The 26,542-nt window shown below is 43.9% G+C and overlaps 1 protein-coding gene across 2 annotated transcripts in view; it reads left to right on the top strand.

Annotated features, from left to right (window-relative positions):
- LOC308316314 (uncharacterized protein) overlaps positions 1-24,807 on the top strand; it is a 42,139-nt gene extending 17,332 nt beyond the window's left edge. For both annotated transcript variants that reach the window (XM_080764859.1, XM_080764860.1), the window contains exons 15-33: positions 381-424; positions 2,441-2,581; positions 6,032-6,097; positions 8,256-8,420; positions 8,743-8,850; positions 9,799-9,958; positions 11,304-11,531; positions 12,620-12,664; positions 12,970-13,049; positions 13,889-14,001; positions 14,222-14,411; positions 15,210-15,294; positions 15,683-15,828; positions 17,104-17,194; positions 17,685-17,833; positions 18,442-18,527; positions 18,893-18,962; positions 20,038-20,156; positions 21,116-24,807. In XM_080764859.1, coding sequence (XP_080620985.1) covers positions 381-424; positions 2,441-2,581; positions 6,032-6,097; positions 8,256-8,420; positions 8,743-8,850; positions 9,799-9,958; positions 11,304-11,531; positions 12,620-12,664; positions 12,970-13,049; positions 13,889-14,001; positions 14,222-14,411; positions 15,210-15,294; positions 15,683-15,828; positions 17,104-17,194; positions 17,685-17,833; positions 18,442-18,527; positions 18,893-18,962; positions 20,038-20,156; positions 21,116-21,266 — 2,237 coding nt within the window. In that variant the 3' untranslated portion in view covers positions 21,267-24,807. The remainder of the gene's footprint in view (positions 1-380; positions 425-2,440; positions 2,582-6,031; positions 6,098-8,255; positions 8,421-8,742; positions 8,851-9,798; positions 9,959-11,303; positions 11,532-12,619; positions 12,665-12,969; positions 13,050-13,888; positions 14,002-14,221; positions 14,412-15,209; positions 15,295-15,682; positions 15,829-17,103; positions 17,195-17,684; positions 17,834-18,441; positions 18,528-18,892; positions 18,963-20,037; positions 20,157-21,115) is intronic.
- The last annotated feature ends 1,735 nt before the right edge of the window (positions 24,808-26,542 follow it).

Genomic DNA, 26,542 nt, shown 5'->3' with positions numbered 1-26,542 from the left:
AAAAGGTTTTTCTCCTCTGGTGAAAAGCTGGAGATTTCCAAATGGCAGGCTCTCAGTCAAATCTGGTCACAAATGATGGGGTCAGGGCAGATACTAGGCCTTTTCGGCCTAATTCGAATGCGCCTTCACACCTGCCAAATGAAGCGCACTTTCCGACGATACACAGTAGGATTCGTGTTAATCGCAGTATAACCTCCTGGTGTGAAGGCGACCGTAGATGGTTCTTCGTCTCAACTGCTCATGACTTGAAGGGCACAAGGCACATATGACACACTACCAAACAGGATGGTCTTATTCATTTTCTGTTTATTATCACATGAAAGTGTCACTGAGAAATAATATATCCACCATTTAAAAAAGAGAATGTTTCTTTCCTATAGGTGCAACCGATGGGGGAGACGACGACCGGAGTGGGAAAGACGAGGTAATGCTTCGATTAATTCCTGTTTTTAACCCATTTTGAGGCGGGAACCCCTTTTGGTGTTTTAAGCATTATGTTATACTTTAGCTATTGAAAAATACTAGATCTACAAGCTCATAGCGCAGTGCAGCGCTATGAACTTGTAGATCTGCTATTTTTGAAAAATCGTGAAAATGTGCCTCAAATCTTTGAATATATATTATTACAGAGTGAACATTTTAACTCAAATCTTTGCTTCTGGGGAGGTCCCTGGAACAACATATTTTAAGATGGGGGGGGGGGGGGCATATTACATATATTTTTGGGGTACTTGACATGAAATATTGAGCACCACTGATACAGAAACATATCTTTTTTTCAGTCAGGATTTTGAAGATATTTTTTAAATTTCAACGTCAGGCCTAAATGGGTTAATTGATTAAACCACCATGCAGTTATATATGAGAAGAACCCAGGCTTCGATTGATTATTTTTTAATTGATCAAACCACCAGTTGGATTATTTGGTATTGTATTTGGTATATTGTTTCACATGATATTTAGTTAGGCCACCTTCCACATACTTGTACAACTAACCTTACCTTATGTCACTGACACTGACTTCCTTCCACCATGCTTGTCTGTCAAAATGACAGTTTTTGAAGTCAGTCAAAACGTGACCAGATATACTCTGTCAGATTGTCAACATGTGTTGTTTTTTGGTCACCTGTTTGTTGATCTTCACTCTTAACGCTCAAAGATACACTTTGGAGGCCCACTCAGTCTTTCTTTGTTAAGAAGATGTGCATGAAATGTCACTCCGGTCGACAAAGAGAAGCTAACAGATAGAAATGTGTCGACTCGTTTAATGAAACGAGAATGTGGACATGTTGGAGTTCCATGGGTATTTTCTTTAAAAACACAAACAAAATGACATAGGCAACGTGTTAGAGCCCGACCGATGCCAGATGTGTGGGTCTGATGCCGATCCCACTGATTGAACCGTATTTTGGCAAAAGGTTTTAACATTTCTAATCAATTTGAAAGCATTGAACTTCTAAACAAACAAATACATAGGAACAAAAGTAATGACACATTTTTGATAGCTATGTATTCTTTTTGATTAAGCAAAAATTTCACTTTAATATACTGTATGCAAGGTTTAACATCAATAATTATACAATTAACAAGCCAATAAATGTAAATAAAACATAAACTGAACATTTTTTTAAAGGAATAGCCAAAAATAAATCAGCGCCGTAATGTTTTTGACACAGATGTCGAACAATGGCTGATACGTCGGTCTGGCTCTACAATATATGTGCGTGTTCACATATGAAGGGTGTGTGTGTACAGACAGACAGACAGACGTGTGAGAACATAAAGGGGAAGGTAGCAGAGAGATGTAAGGGTGTTTGTTGGTACCATGTGTGCGTGCACAGGCAATTTGAGGCTCTCCCAGCAGGGGGAGCACAGATATATTTTTTAATATAGGGGTATAGGGGTTTAGGGGTATCAAACACATTTTGTGAGAACTCAATGGCTAAATTATGGAATATAAACAAATATGCAAGACAAGTACTTATTTTTCTAGACACTATATGATTTAATTATTTATTTACTCATTTTGGAGCATTTTTGGATGTAGTTACTGACAAAATAAATATATTGGGGCTACCAGGGGGGGGGGGGGCACATGCCCTCCTAAAATTGCGTACATGTGTGTGTGGAGGGTGTCATGTGTAATGGGACTGAGTGCAGACAGACAGACAGACAGAGGGAGGCTGCAGAGACGACTAGTGTGCGTGTGAGAACATAGGGGAAGTTAGCAGAGAGATGTAAGGGACCAGGTGTTGGTTGGTACTGTGTGTGTGTGTGTGTGTGTGTGTGTGTGTGTGTGTGTGTGTGTGTGTGTGTGTGTGTGTGTGTGTGTGTGTGTGTGTGTGTGTGTGTGTGTGTGTGTGTGTGTGTGTGTGTGTGTGTGTGCGTGTGCGTGTGCATGTGTGCTGGGGGTGTGTAATGGGACTGTACTATCTCCCAGGGTCCCGTTAGGGGGGGTTCCGGCCGGCAGAGCAGCCTGCGCAAGAAGCCTCCGGCCCGGACCCTGTTCCAGGCCGGGAAGGGAACCTGGGACAGGCCCGTAGACCCCGAACAACGGGAGAACGGCAGAGAAAAGGACTCGGTACGTTCACTGCTCTGGTGGAACTACCAGCAGTACGACATTACACTCTGCACATTGCTCAGGGTTCATTTATGGCTGCAGGTTTTGACCCGGAGACCACCACTATAGTGCCGGGTATAGGTCCATCTAGCTCTGGTCCAGAGCTCTAATGCTGTTGGCCATGTAGAGCTATGTTACCGATGACTTCCGGGGCTCGCATAAATGCAGACCAGCCTCTCGCCTTTGCTTCTCACCAATACAAAGGAGGGTTGTTTCATTAGAAAGCCTGCTTTCCTTAGTGGGAGCACTCGGATCCCCCCCACCACACGTATAAAAGGTACTTTTTGGCCAAAAAGGGATTCTTTTTCCTGCACCGGAAAAAATAAATACTTTTAGTTACTCAACTGCACCCTCTACCGATATTGCCAAGAGAAAACCCTCATACAGAATATTTTTCCTCTGGTGAAAACAAATCCCTTTCTGGCCAAAAAGTACCGTTTATACGTGTGGTGGAGGGCTCAGAGTGCTTCCACTAAGGAAAGTAGGCTTTCTAATGACACAACCCTCCTTTGTATTGGTGGTTGGTCCATCATATAGGGGTGCATGTGTTTGGTCCGACAGGAATTAGACTGACACCCTACCCCAAACCCCAACCTCACAGGGAAGCCACGGGTTGCAAGACCCGCCATTCCTCGGGATTCTTAAATAATTGAATCCAGCATTAATAGTATTTTATTTACCGTCCGTTAGCTGTTTTTAGCATCCATCGCTAGCCTCCGGTCAGTCCTGTGGCGCCCATGGTGTATAGTCAAAACCTCCTCGTGCTATACACACGTGATCCAAATAAAATGTAGGGCTCAGATTGAGATAAAGGACCATATCTAGATCTTAATATGACTTTAATCCGGGTGAGTTTTAACCGACAACACATGTCGGGAGCCACGGTAAATCTTAACCAGCCACGCCACGTGTCGGACTAATATTATTATTATTATTATTTTAGATTAGTTTTTGGCTTTTCTGCCTTCACAGTAAAGACTGACAGGAAAGAGGGAGAGAGAAGGGGAGAGACATGCAGCAAAAAGGTCGTCATGAACGGGCCTATTTGTGGCATGCGCCTGGACCACTAGGCCCTGTTGGACTAATCTTCCTGTCGGACCGACGTATGCGCCCCTTCATATAGTCCCACCTGACACAATAGTGGTGGGGGTTCATGGATGCACCATTCCATAGGTTAAGATTAGTTTTCTTTTTTTTGTTACTCACTAATCACACCTATCACAGGCTACATTCATGACAAAAACAAATCTAGTTTTCAAAGCATTTCATTGTGAGTGAAGAGCAGGGATGTCATTTGGCAAGAAGCACAGCATTTTTGTTGGATACAGCCCCCCCCCCCCACACCTGGGACCAAACAGGACACCAAAAGTCCTCAAATATTTTTCCCATGCAAACAAGAAACTGGAGTAACAACTGAAAGCAAAGGTCAAAAAAAGAAAGAAAAGTAGCTTTCCCTTTTGTATACAAAATAAAATAAAAATAATGAATGGCCAGGGACCTGCAATTTCTCCACTGACCACCGGTTGAAAACCCATGATGATACGTTCCATATTGTCACTTTTCTTTCTTTCCGTAAATTAATTGAATCTTGAAAAGAACGTTTTCCACCCTAAAGCAGCACTATTCTGCTTGGCTGCTCAGCGTCTGTACAATACTCTCCTCGGCCACATGAGGGCGCCACAGACTGTTGAGGGTTTTTTTTAGTACTAAAATAACTAAAAGCTTGCCTTCTTAATGATGCCTTTTATTAGTTCTATTTATAGCTTATATATGGTGGTGGGATTGCTACTCCAGTCCAGTTCAAATATGGTTATTTTGAGGGGTCCCCGGTTCAAATATGATTATCTTGAGGGGGGTCCCTGGTTCAAATATTATTATTTTTGCTGGTCCCTGGTTCAAATATGATTATTTTTGGGGGTCCCCAGTTCAAATATGATTATTTTGGGGGGTCCCTGGTTCAAATATGATTATTTTTGGGGGTCCCCAGTTCAAATATGATTATTTTGGGGGGTCCCCAGTTCAAATATGATTATTTTGGGGGGTCGCAGCCTGTAGAGGTTGAGAACCACTGCTCACAATGGCTGGCACATCAATGCTTCTTTTGTTACATGACGATTCCTCCATCATTGAACGTTAACATTAACACTGTTACATATACTTTCATTTCAATTATTACATTTGCTTTGCTGATAAGCACCCTCAAAAAACACCAGGAGTGTGGAGGGAGGCGGGGCGGGGGGTTCGATTCCCACCGGGGACACTGTTGGCGCTGGGGGGGTGTATCCTCTCCTCCGCGTCATCAGTGCCCATACCCCTATGGGGTTGGCAAAAGGGCCCCTCTGTATGGTGTTTGCATCTTCTCCCCGTGTAGGTACCCTCACAAAAAACATGCCGTAATCCTGGTCTCTAAACTACCTCCCTCTGGCCAGCCGTGGCGCCTGATGGAGGTGCCTCTGATGTTGCTTCATGAGCTGGGCTCGGGGCTGGCAGAGGGAGAGTATAGTTCCCTCTCCCCACGCTGGCAGAGGGACAGTATAGTGCCCTCTCCCCACGCTGGCAGAGGGACAGTATAGTGCCCTCTCCCCACGCTGGCAGAGGGACAGTATAGTCTCTCCCCACGCTGGCAGAGGGACAGTATAGTCTCTCCCCACGCTGGCAGAGGGAGAGTATAGTCTCTCCCCACGCTGGCAGAGGGACAGTATAGTGCCCTCTCCCCACGCTGGCAGAGGGACAGTATAGTGCCCTCTCCCCACGCTAGCAGAGGGACAGTATAGTCTCTCCCCACGCTGGCAGAGGGACAGTATAGTGCCCAGGATTACAGCCTAGGCAATTGGCACCGGGTGGAAAAATGGGGCTACAAAATCATGGGATAAAAATTAAAGAATTTGTCGAATTGCAATAGAATGCAATAACAACTGCAAGACACAATAAACATAGTTGAAGCCTAATAGTTGAAAAAGAAAAACGTGTGTGTGTGTGTGTGTGTGTGTGTATATATATATATATATATATACACAGTATAATGTATATGGAAATGCTAAAGACTAAATGTAAGTAGGGATGCACCAAATGGGAAATTCTTCGGCCGAAACCGAATATAGGAGGAAACAACCGAATGGAAACAACCGAAAATGATTAATAATATATATCATTTATTTTCACCAGTTTTGTACCATTGCTGCCATGGCCGTGACTTTGTTTTAGAGCTACGTGACAATGGCACAAGACACGATTAACATTTTTGATCACGGCATCACAACAAAACAGTAGGTAACCCCGGTTCTTTGACTATTCGGTTTCGGCTCTAAAATCGAACCGAATATGCATTTGTTTGTCAGTATTCGGGCCAAATAGTTCTGGTGGCCTAATATTGGGTGCATCTCTAAATGTAAGCTATCTGCACGTGTCCAGGTGGAAGACAAGTCTGGTAAGAGCTCAACAAAGGGCAGAGGAGGTCGACGCTCTCACGCCTACCAGGTACACTTTATGAATATGTATTTACCCCATTTAGACCTGAGGACGCATCTGTGTCACCTTAGCTTTCAACGACTTTAAGCATTATTTTAAACTTTACCTATTAAAAAGAATTGCAGCTCTACAAGCTCAGAGCACATGAAAATGTGGGAAATCTTTGCATATATTATTCTTTCACAGCCAACGTTTATAAGACATATTTAGCTTCTGGGGGATCCCTGGAACAACATATTTTGAGATGGGGGTCTGTGGCCAAATTCATATAATTGACATGAAAAGGTTTGAGAACCACTGACAGGTTTTTTTCAGAAAACTGTCAGGATTTGGAAGACATTTGTAGAATCTGTTCTCGGGTCTAAATGGGTTAACATATTTAATACAGTAACATAGTTATACTGTACCTACCAGGTACAGTAACTACTTAACATATTCATTGCTATGGAGTGAAAAAACATACAGGCATTTGGATTGGTTTGATTGGATACAATGGCTATCCTGACCTGAAAATGCATTTTCTTCTTGCTAAAGAACTGGAGAGACAGGGAGACCTGCCCCGTTACTGAACCAACTCTAGTCCGCAGCCATGATCACAATCCGAATATAGTGCTATTTAACACTTATTTGAACAAAACTAAAATGGTAAATGGTGCATTTATATAGCACTTTTAAGTGCATTAATATAGATTGTGCATCACCTTCACACACCTTTACATACATTGTGCATCACGTTTACCCATTCACACACACACATTCATACCGATGGCAGAGGAAACCATGGAAGACACCAACCTGCACATCGGGAGCAATTAGGGGTTCAGAGTCTTGCTCAAGGACACTTGGACACTAATCGTACTGGAAACCTCGCTGTCCCCTCATACGTCCGTTCTACCAGCCACTCTAAGGCCCCGTTTACACGAGAACGCTGTCCGATAGAAAAAGGAAAAATAAAGTATCTTTTGCGGGGTCAGTTTAGGCGAAAACAGCCTTTTTTCGGGGGGTGAAAAGTTAAAACGCAACAAAGTGAAAACACCTTCCAGAGTGGAAATCTTGTAAAAACGCTGTTTCCTCCCGTCTCCATGTAAACGGGCGAAACGGCAAATCCGCAACACTGTTGACATCATGGCTCACACATGCTGCTTATGTTCATTACATCGGTGCAGAGCCACAGGCCATATTTGCAGTTCCTGGAACGAGCGAGCGCTCCCTCGCCCCGCTCGTCATACGAATACAAATGTAGCGACTAGCGAGCCTCTGCATTGGTGAATGTAAAACATGGTCCATGATGTAAATGAAGTCAGACCAGTCTGAAGCGAGTGGTGCAACAGCACCCCCTATTGGTACTTTAAACATCTGGACATAGGTTAGGACACAGGGACATTGCTGTTCCTTGGAGTGGTTGTACCACTCAAAAGAAAAGCCTTGTGATAGGAAGTATAGTTCTTCAAGTACGATGCGTGCCTGGTCACGGCCACCTAGCAGCCTGACATGCACATTACATCGTGTACAAGTGTGCGTCTAAAACGTGTAAAAACGGGATTCTTTTTTTTAACGCAACGGGACTTTGCCGTTTTGTCTGGAGACCGTCGCCGTCTAAAAGTGGCCTAACCCCGAGCCGCTGCCGCACAGTACTAACTACTAATTACAAGAATATACGTGTGTGCAGTGTTAATTTTTTAACCCCTTATCCCTTAGCTTCTATGCCTTTTTTACTATTAAAACAAAACATTTTGAATAGTTAAAATAGCCAATCTCCAAGCTCACAACGTCACAATGGATAAGGCATGGACAAAAATAGAACACTTAGTATTTAGTCTTGGTCTTAATGCAATGTTAATCTTGCCAGAAAAGATTTAGTCTTAGTCTTAGTCTTTTGAATAACAATAATAATAGTCCTATTTAGTCATCTGAAATTGTTTAGTCTTAGTCGATAGTCCTATTTAGTCATCTGAAATTGTTTAGTCTTAGTTGACAATATCAAACACCTTAGTCGAGTTAGTCTTTAATCTTAGTCAACAATATTAACTGTGTGTGTGTGTGTGTGTGTGTGTGTGTGTGTGTGTGTGTGTGTGTGTGTGTGTGTGTGTGTGTGTGTGTGTGTGTGTGTGTGTGTGTGTGTGTGTGTGTGTGTGTGCATGCATTGTGTATGTGTACATGGTGGCAGGATGGGCACGACTTCCAGCCAGCAGAGCTGGTGTGGGGTAAGCTGAAACTGAAGAAAAAGTGGACTTGGTGGCCTGGCATGATCATGGCCTGGCAGAAGACCTCTGGTCCAACCATGCCGGGCTTCCGCAGGGTGGAGTGGTTCGGGGACGGCCTGTACTCTGAGGTGAGACACTAGCTGACACTGACACAAAACTAACGTTAGCTTCAGATGGCCTGTACTCCGAGGTGACACACTAGCTGACACTAAACAACGTTAGCTTTAACGTTGCGTGTGTGCGACTGTGTGTGTGTGTGTAGGGGCGGCGGTGGCTCACAGATTGCCAGTTCAATCCCGTGCTCCTCCAGAGTTAGTGCTCCTGATGTGCAGGTTGGTGCCTTACATGGTTTCCTCTGTCATCGGTGTATGAATGGGTGAATGTAATGCATGTAAACTAAAGCACCTTGGGTAGACGCTAAGACATTTAACTTCATTCCTTTTCCTGCAGATGCATATATATTCACTTTTGCCATTTTTGGCATTCGACAAATGCTTCTCCAAGACGGATTACGCTGACGTTCCCCTCTACGCCACCGCCATCTACCAGATCGTTGAGGTACGACATCTGCATAGATCTAACCAGTTCATACTGTACATACGTTAGCCTCAGTACCCAGGCTTTTATTTTAATTAGTGTTACTGTTCATGCGTTAGCCACGGTACCCAGGCTTTTATTTTAATTAGTGTTACTGTTCATGCGTTAGCCTCGGTACCCAGGCTTTTTTTTTAATTAGTGTTACTGTTCATGCGTTAGCCTCGGTACCCAGGCTTTTATTTTAATTAGTGTTACTGTTCATGCGTTAGCCTCGGTACCCAGGCTTTTATTTTAATTAGTGTTACTGTTCATGCGTTAGCCTCGGTACCCAGGCTTTTTTTTTAATTAGTGTTACTGTTCATGCGTTAGCCTCGGTACCCAGGCTTTTTTTTAAATTAGTGTTACTGTTCATGCGTTAGCCTCGGTACCCAGGCTTTTATTTTAATTAGTGTTACTGTTCATACGTTAGCCTCGGTACCCAGGCTTTTATTTAGGGGAGGAGGCAGGGGCGGGCGCTCAGATCGGTGAACCAATAGGATCTGCCCCCTCTAGCCCAGAAACCACACAGGCTGGGGCAGACTATTCACACCTCAACAAATAGAAACAGAAATCACACAGGCTGGGGCAGACTATTCACACATCAACAAATAGAAACAGAAATCACACAGGCTGGGGCAGACTATTCACACGTCAACAAATAGTTGTCTTTCAGTGTGTTGTGTGTACAGTGCTGTGACAAGTCTTTCAGTGTTATTTTCACTAGTTCAAGTTGACTAGTTGCCTAGTTTACTAATCGACTAGTAAACAAAAGGGGGAAAAATGTAATAAAATCAACTAGTACCAACAAGGTCAATTAGTGGATGTATTAGTCAACTAGTTGAATAGTGGACTAGTTGCGTAAAGCCCTTGTGTTGTGGTGTGTGTGTGTGTGTGTGTGTGTGTGTGTGTGTGTGTGTGTGTGTGTTGCAGTTGGCTGCCCAGCGCTGTGCCAAGTCTTTCGGCGAGGCGGAAGGGGACAAAGTCAAGGAGTTGAGCTTCATGTTGGACTGGGCCATGGGAGGGTTTCTGCCCAGCGGGCCGCCGGGCTTCGATCCCCCTGCTGGCAGCACGGGCACGGACCCAGTGATAGGTATAACCAAGTACATTAACTCAAGTCTATCGTTCTTAACACCTTTTTTGCTTGGACGTGTAACCCCATGGGAGGGCCTTGGACGTGTAACCCCATGGGGGGGCCTTGGACGTGTAACCCCATGGGGGGGCCTTGGACGTGTAACCCCATGGGAGGGCCTTGGACGTGTAACCCCATGGTGGGGCCTTGGACGTGTAACCCCATGGGAGGGCCTTGGACGTGTAACCCCATGGGAGGGCCTTGGACGTGTAACCCCATGGGAGGGCCTTGGACGTGTAACCCCATGGTGGGGCCTTGGACGTGTAACCCCATGGGAGGGCCTTGGACGTGTAACCCCATGGGAGGGCCTTGGACGTGTAACCCCATGGGAGGGCCTTGGACGTGTAACCCCATGGGGGGGCCTTGGACGTGTAACCCCATGGGGGGGCCTTGGACGTGTAACCCCATGGGAGGGCCTTGGACGTGTAACCCCATGGGAGGGCCTTGGACGTGTAACCCCATGGGGGGGCCTTGGACGTGTAACCCCATGGGAGGGCCTTGGACGTGTAACCCCATGGGGGGGCCTTGGACGTATACATGTCTTAAGAGCCTATACAGAGACATAATTTATACACCTCTTGAGTGGTTTTCATTTACGGGGGGGGGGGGGGGGCTTTGGCGTAAGTCTTGTGTCCTTGTTTAAAGGACAACTTTAGTTTTTTTCATCCAAGGTTCATGTTTTAGGTTGTTATTAGAGAAAGTAAAAGGTGAGTGTATTTTTTTCCATGTGCTTCTTTCTTTCGTTTTAGGGATTTTAGCAGTTTTTTATAGGGGGCGGGGGCATTCGAGCACGGGGCTACATATGTATTTCTTTACAACATTTTGTAGCGATTTATTTTTTTATTCTTTACTATAGTCCTACTAGACCTCAGGAAATTACATCTGGCCACAGCAGATCACAGGATATATTGAATGTGTCAAACTGGCCTATACACACAGTGCTTCCCCCAGTAGGCTACCTTCACATTCAGTATAGATCCTGTGATCTTTTGTGGCCAGATGTAAGTTCTTGGGGTCTAGTAGGACTATTGTAAATAATAAAAAAAGTAATCGCTATAACATTTTGTAAAGAAATACATATTTAGCCTCATGCTCGAAAAATTTATTCAATAGATCTGTGCCACAATTTCACGATTTTTCAAAAATAGCAGATCTCCAAGCTCATAGCGCGGCACCGAGTGCTGCGCTATGAGTTTGTAGATCTGCTCTTTTTCAATAGCTAAAGAATAACATAATGCTTTAGTTTAAACACCAAAAGGGGTTCCGTCCAGAATGGGTTAACATAAGTCTTGTGTCCTTGTTTAAGATTGTACTTCGGACCTGCCGGATGACTCTGACTCGGACTTCAAGGCCAAGACGAAGGACTCGGACTCGGACTTCCAGCCAATGGCTACGGACAAGACGAAGGACTCTGACTCTGACGTCCGGCCCATGGCTCCGGCCCATGGCCTCCAGCCCACCATCACTCCGGCCAAGAGGAAGTACAATGTCTTAAGCAAGAGTAAAAACCGTACTTCCGTCACCTACAGCAGAGGTATGTACAGTATGTTCACGTGTGTACTGTATGTACTGACCGTTGGGGCGGCAGTGGCTCATTGGTAGAGTGGCCGTATGGCAACCGTGAGGTTCCCAGTTCGATCCCGGGCTCCCCCAGAGTTAGTGTTGAAGTGTCCTTGAGCAAGACTTAATCAACCCTAATTAACCGTTCGCTAAGTCCCACCCAAGCCCGTTCTTGGCCTGATGGTTACCAAGTAAGCATCCTGGTCAAGCTTTCAATGCTGGTCAAAATGGTTAAGCGGTGTCAATAAATATATTTGCTGTAGCATGTGTGGACCTCAGAAAGAGGGTTTGTTTTCTTACCTTGTTATGAGCAAACTAGTCCATTCCAATAATTATTTCGCTCCGTTGTGCAGTTTAATAGTAAATATTAGAAATAAAAATAGGCTCTCATAGACTTCCATTGTAACGGGGAAACAGCTCTCAAAGTCACTCTTTTAGCACATAAGCGAACACAACAAAAGCTGATTATTTGCATCGTTTCGCCATCGGTGTGTGAATGTGTGTTTGAATGGGTGAATGTGCCCAATCTATGTAAAGTGACTTTGATAAAGGCGCTATACACCATTTACTCTTTTACTGTATGTGTTCTGTATGTGCTGTAGGTACTAGGGATGTCCGATATTATCGTCGTCCCAATATTGTCGGCAGACGATAGCATAGAAATGTAATATCGTTATCGGTTTATATGCTTTGCTATTATTTTACAGACTAAACAAAGATCTACTGCAGAATAATCAACTTGTTTGATTTACTTTTTGTGTTTGTCTGTTGTGCACCTGTGAGGTCTGAACAAGATATTATATTGATGTTATCACTATTTTATTTCATTACCGTAGAAAAGTTTACTTTTGGTGCAAAACAAATGGCTGCATATATAGGTATCGGTTGATATAGGAATTGGAAATGAAGAGTTGGACAATATCGGGAAATCGGATATCGGCCCCACAAAAAAGCCAATATCAAACACCCCTAGCATGTACTGTATGCGTACAGTACATGCTAGCAGAGTTTGACGAATAATGTTTATTTACCTCATATTTCCTATTTTTTTCAACTTTACAGAAGCATTGATAAAAGACGTTGTCAAGAACAGGAAGAAGCTTGAAGGTACGTTTTGGTTCATTTGGTTTTTGGTTTGAATAATGTTACAGTTATAAATAACAGTGAGGACTGTGATATATGTGATATACGTGTCCTGTTATGGAGCAGCGTTGGTCATTGCGTTGCAACGTAGCCTGAACCAATCAAATAACCAATACATAGCAGCGTGTAGATCTCAACCAATAATAGTGTTTGGTGTTTGGTGGAGACTCTGCGATAGAAGAGGAGGGGGATATAGGAGGGGTGGACGACATCGCTGCACGGCACGTTGTCGCTCGTAAGTTCATGTTTTATTTTGTATTTTCTTTCAGATTTCTGCTTGTCGTGTGGAGCTCCTGAGACTGAAGTGCATCACCCTCTGTTTGAAGGAAACCTGTGTCTGAAGTGCAAGGTAATGTGTCATAGGGCAGGGGTCCTCAACGTTTTTGGCTGGGGAATGCTTTGGCCATATCTCGCTTTTTGGAACATCATCTGGGGACCCCCCCAAAATAATTTTACCAGAGGGGTCGCGACCCACAGGTTGAGAACCGCTGGCATAGGTCACAGGGTATAGGACTGAGGTAATGTGTCATTAACCACTTGTGATCTTTGCAATAGATCGTTTGCGGATGAAGTTTGTCTCCCGTGAGTGATGTGTGAAGATACAATAAAAGAGAAAAACTCGTGCAGTGCGACCCCAGTACCTTTATGAATGATATCGCTCTAAAGCCCAAACCACACCGATGGGTCACCATGCAAGTCCTTGCAATCAAATCATTGCGAGTACCGGTAGACGCATGCAGGCACTAGCAACCGTTGAATTGAACCAATTGATTCACTTTGGGTCGACGTGCAGTGACATGCGCCACCATGTGCCGACGCGCAACAGGACACACCGCTGGGAGGAACGCTGAAAACGTTTTGTTGCGTCTCGACCCATGGTGGTGTTGTTTGGGCTTAAGAGGATATAGCGCGCCTGAGAAGTCAGAACGTGGTGGTAAAAAGAATGCCAATCATATCCCAAACACTGTGCTTTCCACCTGGCCACCAGCGGTCATATGATATCCACCAGACCAGTTGTTATATCCCAGACACTGTGCTATCCACCTGGCCACCAGCGGTCATATGATATCCACCAGACCAGTTGTTATATCCCAGACACTGTGCTATCCACCTGGCCACCAGCGGTCATATGATATCCACCAGACCAGTTGTTATATCCCAGACACTGTGCTTTGTGGTGGTTTCCAGGAGAACTTCATTGAGACTCTGTATCGCTACGATGAGGACGGGTATCAGTCCTACTGCACTGTGTGCTGTGCAGGCCAGGAGGTCGCTCTGTGTGGCATCCGCAGCTGCTGCAGGTACGCACGCACACACACACACACACACACACACACACACACACATACACTTACACACACACACACACAATAACATGTTAAAGTGCGATTGTATTTTTTGTAAAATAAGTGTTTAACAGTTTATTTAGCAGTAAATTGCTCTATAACGTGATAGTAGGTGTTTGTCCAGTAACAGTGTTAAATATCTCTCTGTCCCTGTCCCTCTCTCTCTCTCTCTCAGGTGCTTCTGCAAGGACTGCCTGGACATCCTGGTTCGTCCAGGAACCTTTGACCAGCTGAAGCTCATTGATCCATGGAACTGCTTCATGTGCGACCCGGAGCAGTGTGGCGGAGTAGGACACCTCAAGCGCAGGGACGACTGGTCCACCAAGGTCCAGGAGTTCTTCACCAACAACAGCGCTATGGAATTTGTGAGTGGCCGGGACAATCCTCTCTCCCACACCAATCGGTTCTCATGCCCCTAATTAACACTTACCAGTTTTATTGACTGCCAGAATTGATTTCGGTCTGTGTCCGTTCCCTGCCAAAGGTCCTTTCAGTGAGGTGCCTTATTCAAGGGGCAAAACATTACCCTGGATCTTGACCGGAAGTTAGCGAACGGCTAAGCAATCCCGGGAGGATCGCGGACCACTTAAAACGAGACTTTTGTGAAAAATATCACTTCGATAAAAAAAGAAACCTGGAGAATAGATCTCGTGTTTGGCATTTGGCCAAACTTGTTCTTGGAAGTAGATAAGTTAATCTCATTTGCATCTACACTTGCTGATCTCTAGCTGATGAGCTCTCCATAGCCCTAGGCTTAATTCATTACATGTGCGTTATTTTAGGGTCGCTGGCTGAAAAGGTTTAGGAACCCATGCTCTAGACTAGAGTCTAGACTCGATGTAACTCTATGCTAGACAGCCCTCCTGGGACCCAATCAGAAGGGAGAGACAACCCCTAACACTTTTAATCTCATCCGCATCTACACTTGGCTGATGATCTGGGACTAGGGCCAGGACCTACGGATGCAATTTTTATGTTTTCCAAATTGTTCAAACATCAAGGTCACACACACCACACAAGGTCAAATCTTTCCCTTTGCTTACATAGCATGTGGATACAGGTGTAGCATCCCTCAGTCCATTTTTGTTTGAATATGTTTACAAAAAAGCGGTTTGAATTGATTGTTTATGCTATGCATATTTGTGTTTTGATTAATTTCACAGAAGCCCCACAGAGTGTATCCGTCCATCCCTGCTCAACAGCGCAGACCCATGAAGGTGTTGTCCCTCTTTGACGGAATAGCCACAGGTCAGTGTTGTGTTGTCTCTCTTTGATGAAAGGTAGAAAGGTAGATGCCTGCAGTTCATTGGAGCGACCTGCCTCGCACTGAAGTGCGCCCATAGAGTTCATCATGGCGGCCTCCAGTCACGTGACTCACGTCCCTTCCTTTCATTACGTTCCTTGACACCAACATGGAAGCTTGCCCTCTCTTGAAAGCATCCGCCCCAGAGCCGAAAGAGGTGTACCTTTCTATGTCTACGATAGTGACAGTGTTGTCCCTCTTTGATGACATAGCGACCAGTGATATTTGTGGTCTTCTACCCTGAACCATCCCAAACTAGCAAAGTGTGCTGGAATTAGGTGGGCCACGGGGCACAAGACTTACAGTATGTGTGGTTAATGTGTGTCATGACAGGATACCTGACGCTCAAACAGCTGGGCTTCAAGATCGACCGCTACGTGGCCTCAGAGATCTGCGACGACTCCATCGCCGTGGGGATGGTCAGGCACGAAGGCAAGATCGAACACGTGAACGATGTGCGAACCATCACCAGGAAACACGTGAGTACGCTCATAGACTGCAGTGAAATAGTGACGACTGCTCATAGACTCCAGTGAAATAGTGACACATGCTCATAGACTCCAGTAAAATAGTGACACATGCTCATAGACTGCAGTGAAATAGTGACACATGCTCATAGACTCCAGTGAAATAGTGACGACCGCTCATAGACTGCAGTGAAATAGTGACAACCGCTCATAGACTGCAGTGAAATAGTGACACATGCTCATAGACTCCAGTGAAATAGTGACACATGCTCATAGACTCCAGTGAAATAGTGACAAAAATAGTGACACATGCTCATAGACTCCAGTGAAATAGTGACACATGCTCATAGACTCCAGTGAAACAGTGACAAACTCCAGTGAAATAGTGACACATGCTCATAGACTCCAGTGAAATAGTGACAAACACTCATAGACTCCGGTGCATTCCGTACATTTCCGGTTCAAGGCTTTGACACTATTGGCCAATATAATTCAGCAGCTTCTATATGATAGTGTTTATTAGTGTAGTAGTAACCACGAATACATTAAATATAAAAAATAAAAATAAAAACTCAATCAACATGTCAGTTTCTGTTGTGCGACGGGCAGCTGCAACCACCCCGCCTACCCGGAAATGTAGTCTCTGAGTTGTTTGACTCCTTTCTAGCGCTTATTGTGTTACTCTTTGGGTGTATTTGTACATTTCCACCTTCAGTCGATGCTTCATATCCATATGAGTGAAAAGGCCGGGATGATCGGTTTATTTTTCAAACACAGTTCTTATATGAAGAGATCTAAAATCCGCCTATGGGGATTTTAATGCAAATAAAAAGTACACAAACCTGTGGACTGGCGCTCTTCTACTGACAGTGACGTCAGGACTCACCTGTGGCTTCCCTGTGAGGTTAGGGTTAGGTTAGGGTTTGGTTAACCTCAACTCAGCAGGCTTTCCACCACCCCGGAGGAAAGCCTGGTCTCTGTTTCAAAAGTCTGTATGATCCGGTCGGGAGCGGATGATATCGTTACGTCATGTTGTAGTATTGCTCTCGTAGCCTGTAGCTTTTATTGAGAAAAATCGGTTTGAGGGAAAAGGAAGTTGCCGCCCCGTTTTTCCTGCCTGTCGACTACAAAACAATACTACAACATGACGTAACGATATGATCCGCTCCCGACAGGATCGTATACCCTAAATGAAATGGTGCCCAGGCTAGGGTTTGGGGCAGGGTGTCGGACTGTGTCAGTACGTCAGACCAAACACATGCACTGTAACCTAATGTCATGTTGCAGTTGGCAGAATGGGGTCCATTCGACGTGCTGATTGGTGGAAGTCCCTGTAATGACCTGTCCATGGTCAACCCCCTGAGGAAGGGGCTGTATGGTAAGTAAGGATAAAGCATCAGGTACCCTCTAAGACAGTGGTTCTTAACCTGTGGGGTGAGGACCACCAGTGGTCCTTGAGGGGGTTTCCAGGTGGTCCCACTCTAAATGATGGAGAGTTGGTAACCAAATGGACCCTTATACATTTAGATATTTAACTCTTGAGAGTATTAAATTAATTATTAATGAAACCAATGTTCGCAAAGTTAAATTATTGTTATTAAACATCTGCATTACTTAATTTTTCTATTTTGATCAATTTTTGTGGACAAAATTGTATCCAATCACAACAAAATATTTTGGGTCTGAGAGGCTAAATGTCATCAAATGGTCGTTCGTGGCTCAAATGCCAAATAAACAATGGACCTTGATAATAAAAGGGCTGAAAACCACTGCTCTGATACATTGACTGGCTTAAACCGCCTTGAAAATGCTGCGATCACGTGACCTCCAGGTGTATAAGCTGTAAATGCGGTCCTCTTTCCTTCCAGAGGGAACGGGCCGTCTGTTCTTTGAGTTCTACAGGATTCTGACCATACTGAGGCCCAGGGAGGACGACGACCGGCCTTTCTTCTGGCTCTTTGAGAACGTGGTGTTCATGGCGGCCAACGACAAGGCCGACATCGGACGCTTCCTGGAGGTGAGCTTTGAGAACATTAAGTTAGTAGTACTCGAGTCCTTGACTCTGGTCTTGGATCTCGAGTTCACATTTTCATTTACTCTGTCTCGTCTCGGTCTCGATCATTATTTGACTCGGCATTGACTGAGGCCTTGGCCTTGATCAAGGCCAGGACCAGGATTCCAATGAAATTAAATAAATGTATACGCATATTAGGGAGGTCTTTGAAGCACGTCCCACTGGGAGGAGACCCTGGGGCAGACCAAGGCGCAATTGGAGGAAATACATCGACTCACACAAATTTGTCCTTGGCAAAAATGGAATGTTGACAGAAATGGCCACCACAAGCCAACATGACCCCTGTTTTTGAGTGGTGCAACCACTCCTACAACCAGCAATGTCCGTGTGTACCTATTATTAGTACCAGTAGGGGCACTGTGCCAGAAACAGAGAGAGATAGTGCTGCTCTGTTGCCTGCTAATGAGAGAGAGAGGAGAGAGGAGGAGGAGGAGGAGGAGGAGGGGAGGGGGAGGAGAGAAAGGGGGGTTGCACCACTCAGTTCACACGGGTGTGATTTTTTTATATTCATTATCTTCAACTGCTTTGTGTTTTTTGATTATTACCTTCAGTGTAATCCCATCTTCATTGATGCGGTGAAGGTCAGCCCCGCCCACAGAGCTCGCTACTTCTGGGGAAACCTCCCTGGAATGAACAGGTATGCAATGACGCCAGTAGCATGCTCTTTATTAATTGCATTTATTTTATTGGTTGATTTCGTCGACTAAAATTAAACTAAAACTATGAAAAATGTTGGTCGACTACCTTTTTCACTGACCATAACTATAAGCTATGATGACTAAAAAACTATGACTAAATAGTAAATAATAAAACAGACACCGTTTTTAGGGAGGGACTAGTGGAGAAGAGATCCACAAGTCATTTTAAGGCCCGCCAAATTACATTTTAGTTGACTAATTAAACTGCATATTTATTTGACTAAAGTTAGACTAAAGCTAAAACTCCAAATTGGATTTAGTTTTCACACTCACACATCCTGTTCAAATCCTGTGACCTCCCCAGACCTCTGGCCACCTCTCTGGATGATAAGGTCAACCTCCAGGACTGCTTAGAAAACGGACGAGTTGCAAAGGTAAAGAACCGAGATTTAACACGTTTCTATTTTGATATGTCTGTTCCTCGTTACTGTGAGTGACCTTGGGATCGAACGCCAACCTCCCTGAAACTGGGACGTTGGCGTTCGATCCCCGGCCGGTCATACCAAAGATTGTAATAAAAAATGCCTCCTGCTTGGCAGGCACTCTGCATCAATGTGTTGGAACAACAAATGATTCCCGAGCGCGCACCTCTCCAGGAGATGGGTCGAATGCGGAGAACAAATCTCACCTACAGTAATGAATGTGACAAATAGTAGGACTTTAACTTTAATTGGAGAAGAATGGACTTGGTTGAACATTATTTCACAGTAACAGTATTTATCTTTCCTATTATGTTATAACAATCCTTTCCTAAATATATATATTTTTTTACATTTTATGGTACATGGGCAACCTGCGGCCCGGGGGCCAAATGCGGTACCCACCTTCACTTAATGTGGCCTGCAGGGTAATATCTGAATACTGATTTGTTTTATTTCAGCTGTTACACAAACATGACCTGCTTTAATTACTTCAGTCTATATTAGTAGCTTAATGACTAGTATTACAATGTATTGTCTTTTTTTGTCTGATGTATTTGTATTTAAGTTAAGTTAACGTACAACTAAATACATTTAAAAATAGCATAAATAGCAGATCTACAAGCTCAAAATGAGTGTGTTGGAATGGAGTGGAAAATGGAGCGTGGAAATATAGTGGCTCTCTGGAGTGAGTGTGGAAATATAGTGGCCCTCTGGAGCGAGTGTGGAAATATAGTGGCCCTCTGGAGCGAGTGTGGAAATATAGTGGCCCTCTGGAGCGAGTGTGGAAATATAGTGGCCCTCTGGAGCGAGTGTGGAAATATAATGGCCCTCTGGAGCGAGTGTGGGCCAAAACCTCGTCCCCTGTGTCTTTCAGTTTGATAAAGTCAGGACCATGTCCCCTGTGTCTCTCAGTTTGATAAAGTCAGGACCATGTCCCCTGTGTCTCTCAGTTTGATAAAGTCAGGACCATCTGTGTCTCTCAGTTTGATGAAGTCAGGACCATAACTTCGTCCCCTGTGTCTCTCAGTTTGATAAAGTCAGGACCATCACCACCAAGTCCAACTCCATCCGTCAGGGGAAGACGGGTCCTCTCCCAGTCACCATGAACGACAAGGAGGACTACCTCTGGAGCACCGAACTGGAGGAGTAAGTCTTTCTCCTTGTGCATTTCATAACTAGCATGGCCACATGATGTGGTGTTTACAGTAGACAACCATTCTTATGTAACATGCCTTTGGTTGCATTTCAACAGACCAAAAGAACAGAATCCTGCACATAGTGTACCAAAGTCACTCGTTCATCCCCTGGTTCACAGAAGTATTTTTGTTCTATGGGGAACAACATGGGGTCATCTTAGAATCGTCTCATATAAGCATTGTGGTCCAAAAATAAGCAAACTATCCTGCCGATATTGTCGGAGAGGTGGCTCTGTATCGTTTACAATAGTCACAACATTAGCGTTTTCTCGCCGTCAGTTGATGCTTCCTATCCATGTGAGTCAAACCGCCGGGATGATTTGTTTATTTTTTGAACACATATTTGACACAATATTAAACACGTGAATGGGAATAAAACATTAAAAAAAAAATTACCCAGGTAGGATGTGGAAATTATGTCAAACTCCGGTGCTCTGTTGTCTTCACGTGTACTGTCGGTTACTGTAATAGATGTAGGTTATATTAGGGTAATATTCGTTGCTGTCGGAGGAAACCTCATAACTCCATTTTTGAGGTTTTTGATTTTTTTTTGCATCAATCAGTGCTATTGAACACCCGTCGGTGTGTTGTTTCAAAAATATTGAACCAATGGAAAGTGGTAAAAAAAACGCTTTGGAGAAAACCTCTTAACTCCATTGGACCCTCAAACTGTCTGCTAAAGCAACTAACTCCACCACCACTCCCCTTCTCATGGAAGTAATTGACAATATATAAACTCACAACACCAACTTTGATGGGGCAGTAATAGTATTGCTTTGTTTGGAAAATATACGGTTTTCTTAATTTCCTGGAAAGGTTTTTTTCCGACAGCAGAGATATGTATGAGCAACAAGGAGGACTATATACCTCTAAGCCACCGAAAAACCATCACTTGTGTGCTTCCTGCAGGATCTTCGGCTTCCCCAAACACTACACAGACGTGAACAACATGGGGAGGAGCCAGAGGCAGAGGCTGCTGGGGCGATCGTGGAGCGTCCCGGTCATCCGTCACCTGTTCGCTCCGCTCAAGGACTACTTTGAATGTCAGTCTATCAACTGAAGCTCCGCTGAAGGACCTACTTTGAATGTCAGTCTATCAACTGAAGCTCCGCTGAAGGATTTAAGGTGGTTGCACACTGGACACGTTTTTCGGAAAACCGATGGAGAAACGCCGCTAAAAATCCGAAAAACGCACTCTGTGTGCAGGGACCTTTACTTTGAATGTCAGTCTGTCAACTGAAGCCTTCACCATGGAAACTCATTGACTGCCACGTGTTAATTACTATAATTACTTCATTCGCCCGTGCCGAGGTCTTTCAGCCGTGTCTTAATTCAACGTGAAAACAAATTACCCCTGGCCCGTGAACCGGAAGTGAAAACTGCCTATGTTAAATCTATCGCATAAAAAAAGAAAGAATGAAACATACATTTTGTAAATGCGATCAGCGACGGGCCGCGATCAGCCGTAAGTAAAGCTAGTTTTAATTAGAATCGAAATATGGGATTAGAATCCGAGAAAAAAGCATGATCTCCATAACCGGTCCTCTCTCATTCATTATGAGACGGCACCATTTCTGTCTACTCACTCTGTGTCTCTCAGTGCCATCTTCTGACAAGCATTTGTGAGGACCAGTTGACCTTATGCAGACCACGGCCATCTTGCCATTAAGTTAATGTCAGGGTGGTAACTAGCCGTGATTGGGTACAGGATTTAGTTACGACATACTATTGGCCTGCGTGTCATTAGACCGACAACCTACCTCAAAACCTAACCCTAACCGCAAGCACGGGAGCAGCGCATGTTCCACCGCATGTCCGCCCGTTGTTCCCGCACGTCGCACCTGCATTAGGTGCAAATTCAAATCAGGTGGTTCGCAGGGCGTTGAGTGATATCCAACGAGCACTTCCAAACTACAACACTTAACAATTGTGGCTAGTTACCACCCTGCCATTAACATAAAGGCAAGATGGCCGTGGTCTGCATAAGTTAAATTTTAATTTAATAGAGTGCTCTTTAAATCCTACACACTTTGTCATGCGAAAAAATGATGACAAACAGCATATCTACAAGCTCACAACGTGCCGCACTGTGACACGTTGTGAGCTTGTAGATACGCTGTTTTTGCAATTTGCAAACGTGGAATTTCCAAATGGAAAACGCTGAGCCTACAGAGGTTAATGTGGTTGATCTATACAGTGGCTTCACTCGCTGACACCAATGTTACGTCCAATACCGAGTCACGAGTGAAGAAGTGTACTTGACATCGACACGCATTCATACCAGCAGCTAAACATGGGCATGTCTGAGGTTTACCAGTGACAGCGTGGCACCTTCTGTGTGTGCACGTATCTGCTACGTTTTTATTCACATTTTGTTTCGTTTCTGGTAGTTTGAGGGGGGGGGGGGTGCTTTTTGCCTTTATTGATAGTGGAAAGTGGAGAAAGACAGGAGAGACGGGGAGTGACATACAGCAAAGGTCGTCAGGAACGGGACTCAAACCCGCAATATGCTGTCAGGCCTCATTAGGAGCCTAGATGCGAGGAGGACCAGGGACGTGCACATCGACATCAAAGGGGGCTTCAGCCCCTGCCCTTTTACCCGTCTGTAAAACAACTGCCCTCTCCAAACCACGAATACAGCATTTACTATGGTTAAAGAAATGCAAATGCCCCTCTTTTCCATGCCATACCGGAAGGCAGCATTCAGTGTCCTGAACTTGAACGTAGCATTTTGCATTGAACAAATTTGTTTAGAAATCCATGTCATTACACTGCATCTCCACTAGCTAAAGAGCTAAATAGCTACAGTAGATCAGCTAAATAGCTGATCTACTGTACAAGCTCTCAACGCGTCGCAGTGGGACGCGTTGAGAGCTTGTCGATCTGCTATTTCTGCTATTTTTACAGGATTTCAACCCTGCCTCTCTAACACTCTCGTCACGTCCCTGGCGAGCACCTGATTATTTTTTTTTAACAGCTGGAGGTGTGAAATGACTGAAGGTTGAGCAACCACATGACCAATAGGTTTGTTTAACACACAAGGTAACGCTTCCTTATCCTGGCCTCCAAAACCCCTCATTGTTTTCAGTTTCACGATTCCTTTCATGCAATAAGAACTATACAAACTGACTTCATCCGTCTCCAACCGCTTATCCGGAGTCGGGTCGCAAACTGACTTCAGTGTTTCTTAAAATGTTTGTGGAACAACGGTGCCGTTATCAAACGATCAATCAGCCTGGATCTCAACAGTTATCTACCTCACCGTGGTGCATGGTTTGCTGCCAATAACTCTTTTTAAATTTTAATTTAATGCGTGAAATTTTCTAAAAGTTTCTAGTTTTTATATTTTGTGTTATGACGTTCTTATAAGGGATTGTTGTTGTTTTTTAGGATCTAATTATATTCATTATATTACTAATCATGTTTACTCACTTGGAGCAAATCTGTGAATTTTTTTTTAAAGTAACTTTTAAAACCAAACAACTTGGTCTCTTGTGGACCAGTTTTTACTCTCCATATATCATTGGATTAGTGTGTTTTACTAACATGCATTATTACTTTTTCTTTTTACTTTAGCGTGTTTCTTACTGAATGTCAGCGTTAAAGGAAAAACTTTAATCTGTCGTTTTTAGATCTGATAATGACAAGTGGTACAGGTGAACAATTACAGAAGAACAGCCAGAGCGCACCGCAGCTCCGTTACTGTGCACGCTGCATGGGTCTTGCGCTAAATCGCTTATCTTGATCGCTCACATTTTCTCTGTCTTTCATAATGACCAGATAAGCTCCACAGTGTTTTGTCTCAAATGGGCTGCCGTAAAAAGAATAATAAGGAAGGTGAACTATAGTGTATGACCCGGCCAGCGCGCATGCTCTGAGCGGTGCGTTCTGGATGGAGTTATGAAATGTTACACTCAAGGGTCGTGGTTTACCGTCTGCAGGACGAGCTGGGACTGTGAGTTCCGTATGTAGCACACCCTTGAGTGAAATATTGCGATTATACAACAGTTACCCTTTTTTTTATCTTGATTTTGTTTTTTTAAACAGCATTTTATCATGTTCTTATATTGACCATAAGACCCAATTGCTGAATGTCAGTCTCCAGGTTTTCTTCAGAATATGTGAGACACTGATTTCATTTCCAAGGAACCCCATAACTGTACGAATGGAACCAAATGGAACCTATTTCTCAAAGTTACAGACGTGTAATGGTCATTTAGGGATAGTTTGTTGTGTTTGTACTAATTTTGTATGTCCGTGGCAAACATTTATTCTTGACAAAATGTCCACTACAAGCCAGCATGGCCATTGACCCATTCTCATCAGGACTCATTGGTTTGTGCTCAAATATACTGTACTTTTTGAGTGGTGCAACCACTATTTTTTTTTAAATGTATAAGTTGAGCTTTATAAAAACAATTGATTTGGGGTGTTGTTTAAGATCATGTTGAACTTAGGCCTTCAAGTGTACTTCAATCATGTTGCTATTTCCTTGTATTTACCTCATCCAGTCATTGAGTATTTTGTGTGAAATGCATGTTTGTTATTGTTTTTTTTACCAACAGTCATAGGTCATTAAAAGGGTTAATTTCATCAAGCCAGACCAGTGTTCCTTAACCCGTTCAGGACGGGAACCCCTTTTGGTGTTTTAAGCATTATGTTATACTTTAGCTATTGTAAAATAGCAGATCTACAAGCTCATAGCGCGGCACTCAGTGAACTGCAGGGCCAATGAGGCATCTATTTTTTTTTTTATATCTATGGCCCGACATGCAAAACCAGAAATAGGTTTGTAGGAAGGCCTGTCGCTTTTTGCGTAATTTTCACCTTTTTTTTTAAATCCTCTGAAATAATTTAAAATATCACATAGTGTAAACTTTTGGAATGAATCCCCAAAGCACTGCTTTAACTCCAAAGACTGGTTTATTGACTTCTCTTGATAAGAACACATGAATCAATGCAAGCGTGAATGACTCAACGTGCTTCACCGACAACACAACAACATACTGACATCCGGGGCCTTTTCTTCAGTGGTGTTACTAGTATTCTGACATGCCAAGCTCCCCCTTATGGATGAAAGGTTAAGCTGTCAAATGGATAAACATTACAACCCTCTTCTCCTTAGTTTTTTTTTCCTATTTTTTCTCCTATCAGCTATTTTATTACAGAACTTCCACAGTTGTATTAAATAACTATTATCATCAGGTCTGGCTTTGACAAAATATAATGCAGCAGGTACACCAATAAAGATGCAAAAAGACATCTTAAACCGCTTGCCACTTGTATTACGTTTAAAGGTGTGGTACATTTTAGACTACCTAGTCCTTACTGAATACAGAGACTTTGAGATACCTTAGACCAAAAGCGGAGAAAGTTGGGCCACAGCAGGCAGCTTGACAATGTTTCCTTGATTGGTTTATTTCAGACTCGGAGACGAAGGCAGCTGGAAAACAGAGATTATAGGGCTCCAATTTCGTCGCCGCCTTTACCCACGACGCGGCCCGCAATTCAGCTGCTGCCCGAAAATTACGAATATAGGAGCTTCCTCTGTCCCTTAACGGTATTTTGGTCCAGTGTCACCCGCTATCCTTTTTGCAGACACCGGTATTTGCGCCTAGAGGTGTGGTCATGGGCGTGCTGGCACGCTTTCCCCTAAATTGCTATTTTGGTCACACACATTTGGGAAAGCGATAGTGGAGTTTCAAAGCACCTGTAATGCCAAATTAGTTTGGTAAAGAGCGGCGCGCACGGGGCGTCATCTCTCCTTATTCTCCTATATTCTCTATGTATTTACCGAACTTTCCTTTTCGCTTCATACCATTCCGTAGAGACGGCCTACACGCACAATCTATATACCAAATGAAAGCCCTAATTTAAAAAGATTAGTGAGATTTGAGCGAGTTGTGACTCAATGAAAAGACGAGTGTTCTTGGCTCTGTGGGGTGGGAGCAGGGTGCAAGGTGCATCAAGACTTCAAGGCAGCAACACATCACTCTTCCATGGGCTATAGACCGTAAGGCTATGAAGCAATATAGAACTGGGCATAACGGGCAACGGATATGGGATCTCTTAAAGGCAATGACACGTGGACTGGTGATTGGTTTTATTATTGTGTTAGGGATTTAGACAGGTAACCAAAATACCAACTTTAGTGGGGGAACACCCCTTCCCCACTGCTAAATCCCAAAACATTGTATTTAGAATGATCGGACGAAAATGGAGCCGTAATGGCTCCATTTTCGGCACCGCTTTTATCCCTAAACTTCTTCGACTTTTTTTTACTATTTTGCAAAACATTTTTGAATAGTAAAAATGGCCTGTCTACAAGCTCACAAC

Source organism: Protomyctophum bolini (genome assembly GCF_963924005.1).
Source record: "Protomyctophum bolini genome assembly, chromosome: 5".
NCBI classification, from domain to species: Eukaryota; Metazoa; Chordata; class Actinopteri; order Myctophiformes; family Myctophidae; genus Protomyctophum; species Protomyctophum bolini.
Note: the sequence above shows the minus strand (reverse complement) of the source record. Positions and strands in the feature narration are given on the sequence as shown.